Here is a 16,659-nt window from a genome sequence, read left to right as displayed (position 1 = left end):
AGAATGGGAAATAAATGAAAAACAAAGGTTTATTTAATAAAATTTAGTCTTCATCACAAATTTCACTGAACTATTCGCACTTTTTTTTTCTTGAATATAACTCACATAAAAAGGTCCAACTTAAGATTAATAAACAAATTAATCCACCCGTCCCCGGAGAAATTATAAAGTCAAATGTCCACACTCACACTTAACACTCTTAATTGCGCCAATTAAATTTCCCGTCCCGGCAAATTTTTAAATGCCCTCTAAAACCACAAAAAGCTCTTATCTCACGCTAATCTCGCCAAGTCGCCACTAAACTCGGTAATTTATTGCGAAAAAGTTATGCATTTTCTCGTTAATCCAATTTATCAACGTGAATCATACCCGCGAACTGTACTTAGTATTCTACTTACTGTGCAAATTCAACGATTTATTCCCCCCTTAATAAGCGTGGGCTCACCACAAATGACAAAATTACCATTTTCAGCGGATGGAGAAATATCTCGTTAACAAAAATCTACATATTGTGTCAAAAACGTGCTAGAGCCTCTAGATATGCAGAAGAAAAATCACCGTGAAGACAATGTCTTGGACGAAGTAAATTTTTGACAATTACTTAATGAATTACTTAGTGATAGTTTCAGCAAGTATTGTACAAGAGGGTCGTGGTTGTTATTAGTAGCGATTTTGATTCTTTTTGTTATCATCGTCTGCTTACTGTGTCATTCTGCAACGAAATCGTCAACTGGTGAGAAAGTTGTTACCAAAATAGAAGAAAATACCACCACGATCGTTACACTAGATACAACTGCACCCCCGAACGTCTGTTTAACGGAAAAATGTGTCCACTCAGCCGCTGATATATCAAAAATGATTGATACAACTGTCGATCCTTGCCACGACTTCTACAAATTCGTCTGTGGTAACTTTATCAAAAATAGTGTCATTCCGGACCACAAGACGACAATCAAGACCTTCTCCATCGTCAAGTAAGTCGTTATTCGAACACTAATAACTTATCGATGTCGTTCCAACAGTGATAGAGCTAAACTCCAATTGAAAAGTCTGCTTGAAAAACCGTCACACCAAGACGATTCAAAACCTCTCAAACTCCTCAAAACCGTCTACCAATCCTGCATGAACACCACCCAAATGGAAACTGAGTCCCTCATTTTCATTAGACGCGTTTTCAAAGAAATGGGGGGCTGGCCTGTGATTGATCCAAACTGGAACGAGAGAAAATTCGACTGGAAACAAGTCTTGTTTCGGCTTAGACGAAGCGGGTGGTACTTGAATTTTTTTGTAGCTATGCAGATTGACGTAGATGCGAAAAACTCGTCAAGGAGGATTCTTACAGTATTTTTTGAGTTTCAGTGTTTTTGATCATAATCTATGTACTTAATTGTTCTTATAGATTACTTATCCCCACATTTCCAACTATCGCAGTTTGTCAAAAGGTGTCAATCACACCGACACTCAAGCTTACTACGACCACATGGTGCGAGTGTTGTCGCTTTTCGGCGCCCCCAAACTCTCAGCGAGTGTCGAAATGAACGAAGTCCTCGAATTCGAGATCAGCCTGAGCAAAGTGAGTCACAAATAGTCTCAATTTTTGCTAATTCGAAATTGTAGATAGTCGCTTCTGACAAAGCGTCGGCTTCCGAGTACAACCCAATGACGATTAAAGAACTGCAAGAGAGTGTCCATAGCATACCTTGGTTGCAACTGATCAACAACTATCTAGCGCCTGAGCAGATGCTCAAATCCAGAGATGTTGTCAACGTTACCTTGCTCAAATTTTTGAAAAACTTGGAAGATTTGCTGCTCAACACCAACAAGAGGTTTGTTTTCGTCACTAGGGTTCACGTCTCTATTCTTGTAGAATTCTAGCCAATTACATGTTCTGGTATATCGTCAAGAAGTGCATCAATCATCTTCCGCAGAAATTCAGAGAGCGCAATTTTGACTATCTTAGGGTTGTGAAAGGGACGGCACGTGCCGCTAGATGGGATCAGTGTATCAAGGAGATTGATAAGTACTCGTGGATATTGTCGACAATTTCCAAGCATTAATTTTAGACTGAATGTAGCTGCATCGTATGTATACGTGAAGAATTTCGTCAACACTGGAAACAAGAATTTGGTGAAAGAAATGGCCACGTATATCCAGGAAGCGTTTGTTGAGGTTGCGCAAAACAAGTCTTGGTTGGATTTAGAGACCAAAGAGCGCGTCATTTTGAAAGCGGGTAAAATCGGTCAACGGATTGGGTTTCCGGACGAACTTCTGAATGATAGTGTGGTTGAAGAGTTCTACAAAGGGGTGAGGATGAATCGCCGGAGAACTTGTTTGATCTACAGACCAGAGCGCACTCAGGCCAATGTCGACTCTAAGCGATTTATCTATTTATCTATAAGTATATATAAAATTTATCCGTTCCTGCCTCCCAGGAATTGATGATGTCATCTAACAATGTTATCGAATATATGTTATTTAAATGTTAATAAGTAGCATAATAATATTGACATTTTTCGGCTTTTCGATTTCTCGATTTTTCAACTTTAGATGTCTCAATTTTTCAATATTTCAATTTTGGGCTTTTTCAATTATTCCATTCTTCAAATTTTCGATTTCTCAATTTTTTTATTTTTCGATTTCTCAATTTTCCGATGTTTCAATTTTAAGGTTTTTAAATATTTCGCTTTTTCAGTTTTTCAAATTTTGACGTTTCGAAATTTTCAGGTTTTTGATTTTTCAACTTTTCGATTTTTTAAGCTTACGATTTTTTGACTTTGCTTTTTTAGTTTTTCGATTTTTCAATTTTCCAATTTCTTAATTTCTCAAATTTTTTGATATTTCTTTCAGTTTTGGTATTTTTCGATTTTTCGATTTTTTACTTTTTGGATTTTGAATTTTTCGTTAAACTTTACATTTCTTAATTTTTCGACTGTTTTATAGGAGCACTTCGATTTCTCAATTTTTCAACTTTTCGATGTTTTAATTTTTCATTTTTTTAAATTCTAGGTTTTTCGATTTTTCAATTTTCCTAATTTTTAAATTTTCGATTTTTTGATTTCTGGATTTATCGAAGTCAGTTTCGATGTTTTGATTGTTCAGTTTCTCGATTTAGCAATTTTTCTATTTTTAACTGTTTTTCTTTTAATTTTTCGATTTTTGGATTTCTCGGTTTTTCGACTTTTTACTTTTGGATTGTTCAATTTTCGATTTTCCAATTTTTCGATTTTTTAAATTCTGGAGTTTTGATTGCTCGATTTGTAGATTTTTGATGTTTCGACTTCTGCATCTTTCGATTTTTCGATTTTTATTTTTTGAATTTTCAGTTTTTTGTTTTTTAAACTTTAAATTTTTCAATTTTTCATCTGTTTTATATTTCGATTTCTCAATTTTTCAATTTTGCGATATTTTAATTTTTCAATTTTTGAGATTCTTAATTTTTCGATTTTTCAATTTTCCTAAGTTTTAAATTTTCGATTTTTTGATTTCTGGATTTATCGAAGTCAGTTTCGATGTTTTAATTGTTCAGTTTCTCGATTTAGCAATTTTTCTATTTTTAACTGTTCTTCTTTTAATTTTTCGATTTTTGGATTTCTCGGTTTTTCGACTTTTTACTTTTGGATTGTTCAATTTTCGATTTTCCAATTTTTCGATATTTTAAATTCTGGAGTTTTGATTTCTCGATTTGTAGATTTTTTAATGTTTCGAATTCTCCATCTTTCGATTTTTCGATTTTTATTTTCTGAATTTTTAGTTTTTTGTTTTTAAACTTTAAATTTTTCAATTTTTCATCTGTTTTATATTTCGATTTCTCAATTTTTCAATTTTGCGATATTTTAATTTTTCAGTGTTTGAGATTCTAGATTTTTCAATTTCTCGAGTTTTCAGTTCTCCTATATTTTAATTTTTCAATTTTCAGAAGTTTTAAAGTTTTTATTTTTCAATTTTTTCAGATCGAGATTCGGATGTTTCGATGTTTTGGTTGTTCAATCTCTCGATTTATCAATTTTTCCATTTTTAACTTTTCGATTTTTCGATTTCGGAATATTTCGGTTTCTCAATTTTTCGATTTCCCAACTTCTCGACTTTTGGACTTTTTCGAATTCTTTTGATTTTTCGATTTCTAGAGGTCTCAGTTTTTGAAATTTTTTTTCGATTTTTTACTTTTGCAGTTTTTTTATTTTTTCATTGCTCATTTTGCAATTTTTGGATATTTCCTTCAATTTTGCGATTTTTCAGTTCTTCAATTCTTCGACCTTTCGAGTTATTTTTCGAGTTTCGATTTCTCGATTTTTCGAGTTTTTGATTATTCAATTTTTCGATTTTTTAAGTTGCGATTTTCCAACTTTGCTTTTTTGACTTTTCGATTTCTCAATTTTTCAATTTTTGGATATTTCCTTCAATTTTGTGATTTTTCAGTTTTTCAATTCTTCGATTTTTCGAGTTCTGGAATTTTTGATTTCTCCACTTATTAATTTTTGAATTTTCAATTTTTCGGTTTTAAACTTTAGATTTTTCAATTTTAAAATTGTAGGTTTTTCGATTTCTCGAGTTTTCAATTCTTCTAATTTTTATATTTGAATTTTTCAATGTTTTACACTTTAGATTTTTCGATTTCTCGTTTTTCAGTTCTTCAATTCTTCTATTTTTCAATTTTGCGATTTTGAAAATTTTTCAGTTTTTCAATTTTTAAATTTTAGATTTTCGAATTTTTATTTTTTTGGTTTTTTTGATGTTTGGATTTCTCAATTTTTCAATTTTACGATATTTTGATTTTTCAATGTTTTAAATTTTCGATTTTCAATTCTCAATATTTTTTAAACTTTTAAAATTTTGACATTTCTGAATTTTCAGATTTCCAGTTTCTCAATAAGTCTATTTTTTGATCTTCCCAATTCTCGACTTCCCAAAGTTTTATCTTTCAGTTCTTCAATTTTCCAATTTTTTTTTTTCGATTGTTCAATTTCACTTTTTCGACATTTTAATTCTGCCATCTTGCTTTTACGATTTTTAAGATTTTTCGACTTTTCGATTTTTTAAGTTTCAGATTTCTCAATTTTTCCAGCATTATCAGTTTTGGGAACTTTTCAATTTCTGGTTTTTTTAATTTTTCGATTTTTAAAATTTTTGATTCTTCGATAATTCAATTTTTCAATATTTTTTAGAACATTTTATTAGTATCAAACACAATTAAAGAATTAATTTTTAGTTAAACAAAAAAAAGCATCTAAATAATAACTATTTCCAGCAGAAATTCTGATCGCTTAGAGTCGACATTCGCGTAACCGCGCTCCGGTCTGTGGATCAACCAAGTTCTCAACCGACGAATAGCCCATATTTGATGACCAACATAACTCGCGTGTTGCAGCTGGAACTAGACCCTTTCAACCATTTCCTGAAGATCAACTTAAACGTATCTTCGTTTCTTCACAAAAAAACCGTCAAAACATTTAGACAAAGAGTGGTCAAATCGGACTGGATGTCACAGGCTTACTGCTACACAGCAAACGGCTTCTTCAAAGCAAAGAGCAACTCAATAGGTGAGTGAACACCCGTCGGAAAAAATTTTGACAAAGAATTTCAGAAATTATGGCTGCTTTGCTCCAATACCCGTTCTTCGATGGAGACAGACCCTACTACATCAATTTTGGCAGAATCGGGGAGGTGATAGGGCACGAAATCATCCACGCTTTCGACGGTGAAGGCAACCAGTACGACGAAAACGGCAACTTGAATTCGTGGACACCCGAAGCCGTGAAATCCTTCAAAGAAAAATCAGAATGTTTCGTGGGACAGTATGGAAATATGACTATTCCGGAAAGCGGTATGGCGGTAGATGGTGTGAAAACTTTGAATGAAAATATAGCCGACAATGGAGGTTTCAAGATAGCTTATAGAGGGTACTTGAAGTGGGTCAAGCGAAACGGGGAAGAATTTCTTCTGCCTGGACTCTCCTACAGTCCAAGACAGATATTCTGGATTTCGGTAGCTACCAATGGGTGTGCCAAGTACCGCAAGGAAGCTCTAGGAAAGTTCGTGAGTACCAACGTCCACGCTCTCGAGTATTTCCGGGTTATGGTACCGTTCATGAACCTGGAGGATTTCAGCAAAGATTTTAATTGTTCGACAGGATCGGTGATGAATCCCGAAGACAAGTGTGAAGTGTGGTGAAAATCACTCCATTTCTGTTAATAAAGAGTGCACCAGATTTGTTGTTTATTTTTAACTAAGTACTTCGCCCAGTATAATTGGTTTCGTGTGGTGAACGTGACGTATTCAATTATCCCCAATTATTATATTAAGAGTAACAAGTAGTTGCATTATTATTATTACGAAATGCGCCGCCACGCAGTGTCACACAAAAGGTACGCTCTTTATTTAGTTTCAATCTGTAACGAAAAATTTTAGCAAACTCTTTTCGTTGAAAGAATGGTTGAAAGTGATTTTGTGTTTGGTCGTTTTGGGGTTGGTCTGCGCAGGTCTGTCTCGTTCGTTTAAGTCGTACTGTAAGTACTTGATTCGTTTTCAATAAATACAATAAAACTTTGGTTTAAGCATCAACTGATTACACGAACTCTGCTATTTTAAAAACGATTGATACTAGTGTCAATCCCTGCGACGACTTCTACAAATTCGTTTGTGGAAATTACGCCAAAAACAATAATCAACCAGTGGCCAAACGATTTTCCAAAATCCAGTGAGTAGTTTTTTTTATTTTCCCCCTAGTTATTATTTTTCTCCAGTGAAAAAGCTCGACTCCAGTTGAAAAATCTAGTCAAGGAACCTCCTCATCTAGACGATGGAAAACCGTTCAAACTTCTCAAAATCGTGTACCAGTCTTGTATGAATCCCGACGTAGAGGAAACAAGTTTGCTTTTTATTAAGCGACTTTTTGCAAAATTGGGGGGTTGGCCACTGATTGAACCAACTTGGAGTGAAGAAAAATTCGACTGGGTACAACTCTGGCAAAATTTTAGAACGATAGGGTGGACTTTTGATATTTTCTTTTCGATGCAAGTTTACTCAGATAGAAGTAATCATTCCGAGCGGATGCTCACGGTATGGGTTACAATCATGGTGTTATACTATTTAAACTAACAGCGAATTGTAGATCACTCAACCGGATTTGATCAATTATGAGATTTTAGCGAAGGGTGTGGATCATTCTCACAGTCAAGCTTACCTGGACTATATAGTGAAAATAGTGTCACTTTTCGGTACCCCTACAACATCCACAAACCCCGAAATTAGCGAAATCCTCGATTTTGAAAGAAATTTAAGCAATGTGAAATGGAAACTAAGGTGTAACTATTTTTTTAACGATTAGGATTCTAGATTCTCCTTCCTTTTGAACTAACTCTGAGTCCTAATTATAACCCAATGACGATTCAAGAGTTGGGGGTTACCATCAGAACTATTCCTTGGTTAGAACTTATACAGAACTTTGTTGATCCAGTAGTCATGTCAAACTCGACCGTTATAAATGTACCTTGGTTGAAATTTTTGAAAAATGTAGCGCTTTTGCTACGAAGTACCAAAAAGAGGACTTTGGCTAACTACATGTTTTGGTGCGCTGTGCAAAAATCTATCCTTCAGTTGCCTAAAGAGTTTAGAGAACAAACTCTAGAGTTTCATAGGGTTAGTAAGAACAAAACAAGCGTGGAAGTGAGGTGGAGGCACTGTATAGAGGTTCTGGATAAGTACGTCGCTTGAACTTGTTTGATCTGTAGACCAGAGTGCGCGCAGGCCAATGTCGACTCTAAGTGTTCAGAAACGATTTGATCTATACGCCACATTCCGTGATATGATACACATCCTAATTCGATTACTCAATTTTCTGATGTTTCAGTTTTTGACTTTTATAAACTCAATTTTTCCGATTTTCCCTTTTCTTGACTTTCGAATATTTCGATTTTTCAGGTTTTTGATTTTTCAATTTTTCTATTTTTTAAGATTTCGCTTTTCGGCGTCACTTTTATGATTTTTCAGTTTCTCAATTTTTCAATTTTTGGATATTTAAGTTTTGGAATTTTTCAGTTTTTCTTTCAGTTTTCAATTTTTCAAAATATCAGTTTTGGGATTTTTCAGTTGATTTATTATTCAATTTTTTGATTTTATAGTTTTTCAGTTTCACTATTTTCAATTCCCGATTTCTCAATTTTCCGATGTTTCAATTTTACGTTTTTCCAATTTTTCTCCTCTTCAATTTTACGCTTTTTAACATTTTGATTTTTCAATTTTTCAAATTTGACTTCATTTCTTCAATTTTTTGACTGCTCAATTTTTCAATTTTTTAATTCCTCAGTTTTTTGGATATTTCAGTTTTCCAATTTTCTGTTTCTCTTTCATTTTTCAATTTATCGAAATTTCAGCTTTGGGAATTTTCAGATTATTTATTATTAAATTTTTCGATTTTACAATTTCTCAATGTTTCAGTTTCTCCATTTTCAATTTTCCACTTTTACGTTTTTTCGATTTTTCTCGTTTTCAATTTTACGATTTTTAAATATTTCGATTTTTCAGTTTCTCGATTCTTCAATTTTTTTAATTTTTCAGGTTTTTGATTTTTTAATTTTTTATATTTTTTAAGGTTTCGATTTTTCGACTTTTTGATTTTTCGATTTTTCAGTTTTTCAAATTTTCACTTTTTGGATGTTTGAGTTTTGGAATTTTTCAGTTTTTCTTTGGTTTTTCAATTTTTTGAAATTTTAGTTTTGGGATTTATCGATTTATTTATTATTCAATTTTTCAATTTCTCAATTTTCCGATGTTTCAATTTTACGTTTTCCCAACTTTTCTCCTCTCCAATTTTACGATTTTTAAATATTTTGATTTTTCAGTTTTTTAGACCTGACTATAAACTCAGTTTTTCGATTGTTCATTTCTTCAATTTTTCAATTTTCTAAGTTTTCGATTTTTTTATTTTTTAAGGTTTTGATTTTTCCACTTCACTTTTTTGACTTTTTGATATATCAATTTTTCAGTTTTATATCCTCCGTTTTTGGATATTTCAATTTTGAGATTCTTCAGTTTTCCATTCTTCTGTTTTTCTTACATTTTTCAATTTGTCGAAATTTTAGTTTTGGGAATTTTCAGATTATTTATTATAATTTTTCGATTTAACAATTTCTGATTGTTTCAATTTCTCCATTTTCAATTCTCCAATGTTTCGCTTTACGTTTTTTTCAATTTTTCTCCTCTTCAATTTTACGATTTTTAAATAGTTCGATTTTTCAATTTTTGACTTTTATGAAATCAATTTTTCCGATTTTCCCATTTCTTGACTTTCGACTATTTCGATTTTTCAATTTTTCAATTCTTAAATTTTTCGATTTTTAAGGTTTTTAATTTTTCAATTTTTCTATTTTTAAGGTTTCGATTCTTTGACTTCACTTTTTTGATTTTTCGATTTCTCAATTTTTCAATTTTTCAATTTTTGGTTATTTCAGTTTAGGGATTTTTCAGTTTATTTATTATTCAATTTTTCAATTTCATGATTTTCAATTTTTCGATTTCTTAATTTTCCGATGTTTTAATTTTACGTTTTTCCAATTATTCTCCTCTTCAATTTTACGATTTTTAAACATTTTGATTTATCAATTTTTCAAATTTGACTTTAATAAACTCTCAGTTTTTCCAGTTTTCTTCAATTCTTCAATTTTTTGGGTTTTTGATTTTTCAATTTTTTAAGGTTTAGATTTTTCGACTTCACTTTTTTGACTTTTTGATTTCTCAATTTTCAGTTTTTTAATTCCTCACTTTTGGATATTTCAGTGTTGAGATTCTTTAGTTTTTCCATTCTTCTGTTTTTCTTTCATTTTTCAATTTTTCGAAATTCCAGTTTTGGGTTATTTCAGATTTTTCGATTTTACAATTTCTCTTTTTTTAATTTTTCCATTTCTCAATTTTCCGATGCTTCAGTTTAACGTTTTTTAAATTTTTCTCCTCTTCAATTTTACGATTTTTAAATATTTCGATTTTTCAATTTTTGACTTTTTTGAACTGAATTTTTCCGGTTTTCCCATTTCTTGATTTTTGACTATTTCGATTGTTCAGTTTTTCAAATCCTCAATTTTTCGATTTTTCGGATTTTTGATTTTTCAGTTTTTCTATTTTTTAAGGTTTCGATTTTTAGACTTAACTTTTTGATTTTCAGATTTCTCAATTTTTCAATTTTTCAAGTTTTGGATATTTCAGTTTGGAATTTTTCAGTTTTTCTTTTGTGTTTCAATTTTTCAAAATTTCAGTTTTGGAATTTTTCAGATTATTTATTATTCAATTTTTCGAATTTGCAATTTCTCAGTGTTTCAATTTCTCCATTTTCAATTATCCAATGTTTCGTTTTACGTTTTTTCGTTTAATTGATGTTTTGATTTTCTCATTTCTTCACTTTCGAATGTTTCGATTTTCCAGTTTTTCAATTCTTCAATTTTTCGATTTTTCAGGTTTTTGATTTTTCAATTAATCCATTCTTCAGTTTTTCTTTCATTTTTCAGTTTTTCGATATTTCAATTTTGGGATTTTTCAATATTTCGATTCTGCGACATTTCGATTTTTGATTTCTCGATTTCTCGATCTTTTGATTTTTTGATTTTTCGGTTTTTCGATTTTTTACTTTTCAGATTTTCGGTTTTTCGATGTTTCAATTTTTCAACTTTCTGATTTTTCAATTTTTCTATTTTTAAAATTTTGGAATTTCGGTTTTTCCAGTTTTCAGTTTATTTAAGTTATTTATTTAGTTTATTGATTATTCAATTTTTCAATTTTACGATTTTCAAATTTTCGATTTCTCAATCCGATGTTTCAGTTTTACGTTTTTCCAATTTTTCTCCTCTTCAATTTTACGATTTTTAAACATTTTGATTTTTCAATGTTATAAATTTGACTTTTATATACTCTCAGTTTTTCGATTTTCCATGTCTTCAATTCTTCAATTTTTTAGGTTTTTGATTTTTCAATTTTTTAAGGTTTTGATTTTTCGACTTCACTTTCTTTACTTTTTGATTTTTCAATTTTTCAATTTTTTAATTCCTCAATTTTTGGATATTTCAGTTTTGAGATTCTTCAGTTTTCCATTCTTCTGTTTTTCTTACATTTTTCAATTTGTCGAAATTTTAGTTTTGGGAATTTTCAGATTATTTATTATAATTTTTCGATTTAACAATTTCTGATTGTTTCAATTTCTCCATTTTCAATTCTCCAATGTTTCGCTTTACGTTTTTTCAATTTTTCTCCACTTCAATTTTGCGATTTTTAAATATTTCGATTTTTCAATTTTTGACTTTTAAACAATCAATTTTTTCGATTTTCCATTTCTTGACTTTCGACTATTTCGATTTTTCAGTTTTTCAATTCCTTAATTTTTCAATTTTTAATATTTTTGATTTTTCAATTTTTTTTTATAAACTCTGTTTTTCGATTTTTCATTTCTTCAATTCCTCAATTTTTCAATTTTTCAATTTTTTAGGTTTTTAATTTTTCGAGTTGACTTTTTTGACTTTTTTATTTGTCATTTTTTTTGGATATTTCAGAGTTGAGATTCTTCAGTTTTTCCGTTCCTCTCTTTTCATTTTTCAATTTTTCGAAATTTCAGTTTTGGAATTTTTCAGATTATTTATTTTCAATTTTACGATTTTCAATTCTTCGGTTTCTCAATTTTCCGATGTTTCAACTTTACGTTTTTCCAAATTTTTTCCTCTTCAAATTTGCGATTTTTAAATATTTTGATTTTTCAGTTTTTCAAATATGACTTATATAAACTCCCAATTTTTTCGATTTATCATTTCTTCAATTCTTCACTTTTTTGACTTTTTGGTTTCTCAATTTTTCTATTTTTAATTCCTCAGTTTTTGGATATGTCAAATATTTCAATAATAAGTTAAAAATTGAAAAATTAAAAATTTAAAGCTTAAAAAAAGCGAAAAATTGAAAAATCGAAAAACTGAACAAAAATCAAAAGCTATGAAGTTGGTAAATCGAAAGTTCGGGAAATCGAAACATCAAAAAACGTTTAAAAATTAGAAAAATGAAGAACTAAAAATGTTGAAGAACTGAAAAATCGAAAAATCGGGAAATTGAATATCAAAAAAATCGAAAAATCAGAAGTTCCAGAAATTGGAAAATCGAGAAAAATTAGAGTCGAAAAACTGAAAAATCCCAAACTAAAACGTCAAAAAATTGAGAAATCTAAAAATTGGAAAATGAAAAATCAAAAAACTGAAACATCGAAAATTCGAGATGTCGAAAATTCCAGAAATCGAAAAGTTTGAAAAACTTTAAAATAAAAAGTATAAAAAAATTAAAGAGTTTTAAATTTAAAAAATCGATAAATTAAAAAAGTCCAAAACTGAAATGACGAAAAACTGGGAAATGGAAAAACTAAAAAATCAAAAAATCTAATAATTGAAAAGCCGAAAAGTCGAAAATTCGAGAAAACGAGAAATCAATAAAACGCGACATCCAAAAATTGAACAACTCAAACATCGAGTCGAAAAGAAATAGAAATTACCCAAAACCGAAAAATTGAAAAATTGAAAATTTAAACTTAGTAAATTGAAAAATTCAGTTTAAAAAAATAGATAATTAAAAGAACTAAAATATCAAAAAATTGAGAAATATAAAAAATGGAAAATCAAAAAACCGAAAATTTCAAAATTTATACAATCGAAAATTTAAAAAATTGGAAAATTGAGGAGTCAATAAACTAAAAATGAATTAATCGAAAAATTCCAAAACTGAAATGACGAAAAATTGAGAAATCTAAAATCTGAAGAACTGAAAAATCGAAACATCCAAAAATTAAAAAACTGAAATGTTGAGAAATCGAAAAGTCGGGAAGTCGAAAAATATCGAAAAACAGAAATACCCCAAAATCAAAAAATCCGAAAGTTAAAAATTGAAAAACTGAAAATTTAAAACTTTAAAAAAATCGATAAATAGAGAAAGCGTGAAATTGTAACTCGATAAACTGAAATATCAAAAATTAAAAAAAAATAAAAATTTGGGAAGTTGAAAAATTGAAGAATCTAAAAACTCAAAAATCCCAAAACTAAAACGTCAAAAAATTGAGAAATCTAAAAATTGGAAAATTGGAAAATGAGAAAACTGAAACATCGAGAAATTAAAAAATTCCAACCAGAAATCAGGAAAATTTGGGAAATCTAAAAATTGAAAAATCGAAATAGGTATCGAAAAACTAGAAAATCGAAAAATCTAAAACCTGAAATAGGTACCGAAAAGTCGAAAAACTGAAGAACCGCGAAATCAAAACATCGAAAATTTGAAAAACTGAAACATCGAAAAATCGAGAAATCGAAAAGTTGAAAAAGAAAAATTTTTAAATAAAAAGTATAAAAGTAAATTTAAAAAATCGATAAATTGACAAAGTCCAAAACCGAAATGATGAAGAATTGAAACAACTATTTCCCGCATAGATTATATTCCAAATCAACCAAATCGCTTCTAAGCGCTTAGAGTCGACAATGGCTTGAGCGAGCTCTGGTCTGTAGATCAAAATAGTTAAGTTTTGAAACAGCAATCAGAATTTACAATGTTCTAACTTTTAGACTACATGTAGCTGCTTCCACAGTTTACGTAAGAAACATTTTTTCTTTAAAAGATAAAGAAACTGTGACCACAATAGCATTAGATATTAAGAAAACTTTCTACAGCGTGGTGCAAAATAGCAACTGGATGGATCCAGAAACCAAAGCCTACGCGCTTTTAAAAATTGAAAAAATGGGTTTCGTTATAGGTTTTCCAGATGAGATTCTAGATGAAGAAACCATAGAGACTTATTTTCGTGGTGTTAGTTAGTTAACATTTTTCCGACATACGTGTGTTCTAATACGATGACTTCTAGCTAGAACTTGATTCTCAAACTAATTACTTAGAAGTGTACTTAACTCTGACGCTGTTTGAACATCACAAATATGTTGAAAATTTGAAACAGGAAAACAAGAAATCGTTGAGAGAAAATTGGGTTCTTCGGGCCAATAGTTACAAACCTAAGGGTTTGTACGACCAATCCACTAACATTGTAGGTAAGTAAATAATATTTAAAATGATTTTATAGGTACATGTTGTGATTATTGTTTCTGATTTGAGAAATAACGGCGGCTTTAATGCAAGAACACTACTTTGATGCATCTAGACCTGAATTTGTGAACTTCGTCACGCTTGGGGAAGTCATAGGCCACGAAATCACTCACTCCCTTGACAAGGAAAGCAGGAAATATGACGAAAAGGGACATCTAAACATGCGATGGAAACCTCAGTCGTTACTACTTTTCAAAGAAAAAGCTGCCTGTCTTATTAAATTGTATGAAAACATGACTGTTCCAGAAGTCGGACTCAAAGTGAATGGTACTAACACTTTGAATGAAAATATCGCCGATAACAGCGGCCTTAAAGTACTCTACGAGACTTACGTTAAATGGCTCGAAGAAAACCGCTTTGAACCGGAATTATTGACGTTTCCGTATACACCCAGACAGATGTTCTGGATTTTAGCAGCTTCCGATGGGTGTGGTAATAATAAGAAAAATCTGGAGGAGTATGAGGATTCGGCTGTTCATGCCCCTGAATATTTTCGGGTGTTGGTGCCTTTAATGAACTCGGAGGATTTCGGGAGGGATTTTAACTGTACAGTGGGGTCGTTTATGAATCCTGTAAACAAGTGTGAGATTTGGTAGTTTTTGTAAATTTGTGTATTAGTAAAAATTGTAACTGTTGTTTTGTAAATCTGTGTAGTAGTAAATTTGTGTTGTATAATTAAAGAAGAAATTCCAGATTTCTGCGGTTTCGGCGGGATTTGTGGGTCACTTTTTAGACTGTAATCAGTTACCATAAACAAACAATGCAATTTTTGCTTTCTTTCTCCGGGACAAACTAATCGGTGCATATGTCACAGTTCGACACTCATTTTCAACACGACGTTTGTTGGGTTAAATGACCGCTAGAGTACGAAAAAAGTAGTCTCCAATTTTCGAAAAAATCGCTACGAAATGCGACTTTTATAAAATTTCAAAAATTTCGATATTTCGACGGGCGATTCTGGAAAAGCGGTTGCAGGTATCAAAAAACCGAGGCCGGATTTGAGTTCTAGAGCTCGAAATCCACAAGAAAATGTTTTTAGTTGAGTTTCGAAAATGTCAAAATTTATGCGAAATTTGATGAAGGGGAGACCATTGAAAAAATTTCACTTTTAAAAAAGTAGTCTAAAAATTATAAAAAAATTCATGGACGTAGATCTCAACACGCTGATTCCAAAAAATATAGCATGTTGGTGCTCACGAAGCAACATTTTCGAAAAAATCGCTGCGAAATGCAAATTTTTGAAAATTTCTAAAATTTCGATATATTGACGGTCGATTCTGGAAAAACGGTTGCAGGTATCAATAAACCGAAACCGGATTTGAATTCTAGAGCTCGAAGTCTACAAGAAAATGTATTTAGTTGAGTTTCGAAAATGTCAAAATTTTTTCGAAATTTGAAGAAGGGGGGACCATTAAAAAATTTCAATTTTAAAAAAGTTGTCTAAAAATTATGAAAAAATTCAGGGACGTAGATCTCGACACGCTGATTCCAAAAATATAGCGTGTTGATGGTCACGAATCAACATTTTCGAAAGAATCGCTGCGAAATGCGAATTTTTGAAAATTTCAAAAATTTCGAAATTTCAACGGTCGATTCTGGAAAAATGTTCCTGGTATCAAAAAACCGGAGCCGGATTTGAGTTCTACAGCTCGAAATCTACAAGAAAATGTTTTTAGTTGAGTTTCGAAAATGTCAAAATTGTTGCGAAATTTGAAGAAGGGGGGACCATTTAAAAATTTCAATTTTAAAAAAGTTGTCTAAAAATTATGAAAAAATTAAGGGATGTAGATCTTGACACGCTGATTCCAAAAATATAGCATGTTGATGGTCACGAAGCAACATTTTCCAAAAAATCGCTGCGAAATGCGAATTTTTGAAAATTTCAAAAATTTCGATATTTCAACGGTCGATTCTGGAAAAACCGTTGCAGGTATCAAATAACCGAAGCCGGATTTGAATTCTAGAGCTCGAAATCTAAAAGAAAATGTATTTGGTTGAGTTTCGAAAATGTCAAAATTGATGGGAAATTTGAAGAAGGGGGGACCATTAAAAAATTTCAATTTTAAAAAAGTTGTCTAAAAATTATGAAAAAAATCAGAGACGTAGATCTCGACACGCTGATTCCAAAAATATAGCGTGTTGATGGTCACGAATCAACATTTTCGAAAGAATCGCTGCGAAATGCGAATTTTTGAAAATTTCAAAATTTTCGATATTTAAACGGACGATTCTGGAAAAACGGTTGCAGGTATCAAAAAACCGAGGCCGGATTTGAGTTCTAGAGCTCGAAATCCACAAGAAAATGTATTTAGTTGAGTTTCGAAAGTGTCAAAATTTTTGCGAAATTTGAAGAAGGGGGGACCATTAAAAGTTTCAATTTTAAAAAAGTTGTTTAAAAATTATGAAAAAATTCAGGGACGTAGATCTCGACACGTTGATTCCAAAAATATAGCATGTTGATGGTCTCGAAGCAACATTCTCGAAAAAATCGCTGCGAAATGTGAATTTTTGAAAATTTCAAAAATTTCGATATTTCAACGGTCGATTCTGGAAAAACAGTTGCAG

General features: G+C 30.9%; 2 protein-coding genes across 3 annotated transcripts; both read left to right on the top strand.

Annotated features, from left to right (window-relative positions):
- The first annotated feature begins 310 nt into the window (after nucleotides 1–310).
- On the top strand, nucleotides 311–6,205 carry LOC135133519 (neprilysin-2-like). Of its 2 annotated transcripts, XM_064061959.1 has the most exons (10): nucleotides 311–582; nucleotides 630–733; nucleotides 788–974; nucleotides 1,023–1,341; nucleotides 1,400–1,573; nucleotides 1,618–1,826; nucleotides 1,868–2,020; nucleotides 2,064–2,304; nucleotides 5,366–5,537; nucleotides 5,582–6,205. In XM_064061959.1, exons 1-10 carry the CDS (start codon nucleotides 569–571, stop codon nucleotides 6,166–6,168), a joined length of 2,160 nt encoding a protein of 719 aa, XP_063918029.1. In that variant the 5' UTR covers nucleotides 311–568; the 3' UTR covers nucleotides 6,169–6,205. The 2 variants fall into 2 exon arrangements, with proteins under 2 accessions (XP_063918029.1, XP_063918028.1); XM_064061958.1 differs by having other exon boundaries at nucleotides 630–974.
- A 119-nt stretch (nucleotides 6,206–6,324) lies between these two features.
- LOC135133651 (neprilysin-2-like) lies at nucleotides 6,325–14,739 on the top strand. The gene is made up of 9 exons (XM_064062108.1): nucleotides 6,325–6,362; nucleotides 6,406–6,503; nucleotides 6,553–6,694; nucleotides 6,741–7,056; nucleotides 7,109–7,282; nucleotides 7,333–7,697; nucleotides 13,563–13,803; nucleotides 13,859–14,039; nucleotides 14,104–14,739. Exons 1-9 carry the CDS (start codon nucleotides 6,334–6,336, stop codon nucleotides 14,688–14,690), a joined length of 2,133 nt encoding a protein of 710 aa, XP_063918178.1. The 5' UTR covers nucleotides 6,325–6,333; the 3' UTR covers nucleotides 14,691–14,739.
- Nucleotides 14,740–16,659: the final 1,920 nt, after the last annotated feature.

This window comes from Zophobas morio, unplaced genomic scaffold (genome assembly GCF_036711695.1).
Source record: "Zophobas morio isolate AGI-343-1 ecotype UQ-CSIRO unplaced genomic scaffold, CSIRO_AGI_Zmor_V1 ptg000022l, whole genome shotgun sequence".
Lineage (NCBI taxonomy): Eukaryota > Metazoa > Arthropoda > Insecta > Coleoptera > Tenebrionidae > Zophobas > Zophobas morio.
This window is presented reverse-complemented; position numbering and strand designations above follow the sequence as displayed.

Bases quoted from the DNA above. Each gene is read 5' to 3' on its own strand.
- LOC135133519 (XM_064061958.1), top strand. The intron at 1,574-1,617 runs GTGAGTCACAAA...TCGAAATTGTAG, and splicing joins TCGAGATCAGCCTGAGCAAA to ATAGTCGCTTCTGACAAAGC. The intron at 2,305-5,365 runs GTGAGGATGAAT...CGCGTGTTGCAG, and splicing joins TTGAAGAGTTCTACAAAGGG to CTGGAACTAGACCCTTTCAA.
- LOC135133651 (XM_064062108.1), top strand. From the start codon at position 6,334: ATGCGCCGCCACGCAGTGTCACACAAAAG. The intron at 7,057-7,108 runs GTATGGGTTACA...AGCGAATTGTAG, and splicing joins ATTCCGAGCGGATGCTCACG to ATCACTCAACCGGATTTGAT. The intron at 14,040-14,103 runs GTAAGTAAATAA...TTCTGATTTGAG, and splicing joins CCAATCCACTAACATTGTAG to AAATAACGGCGGCTTTAATG.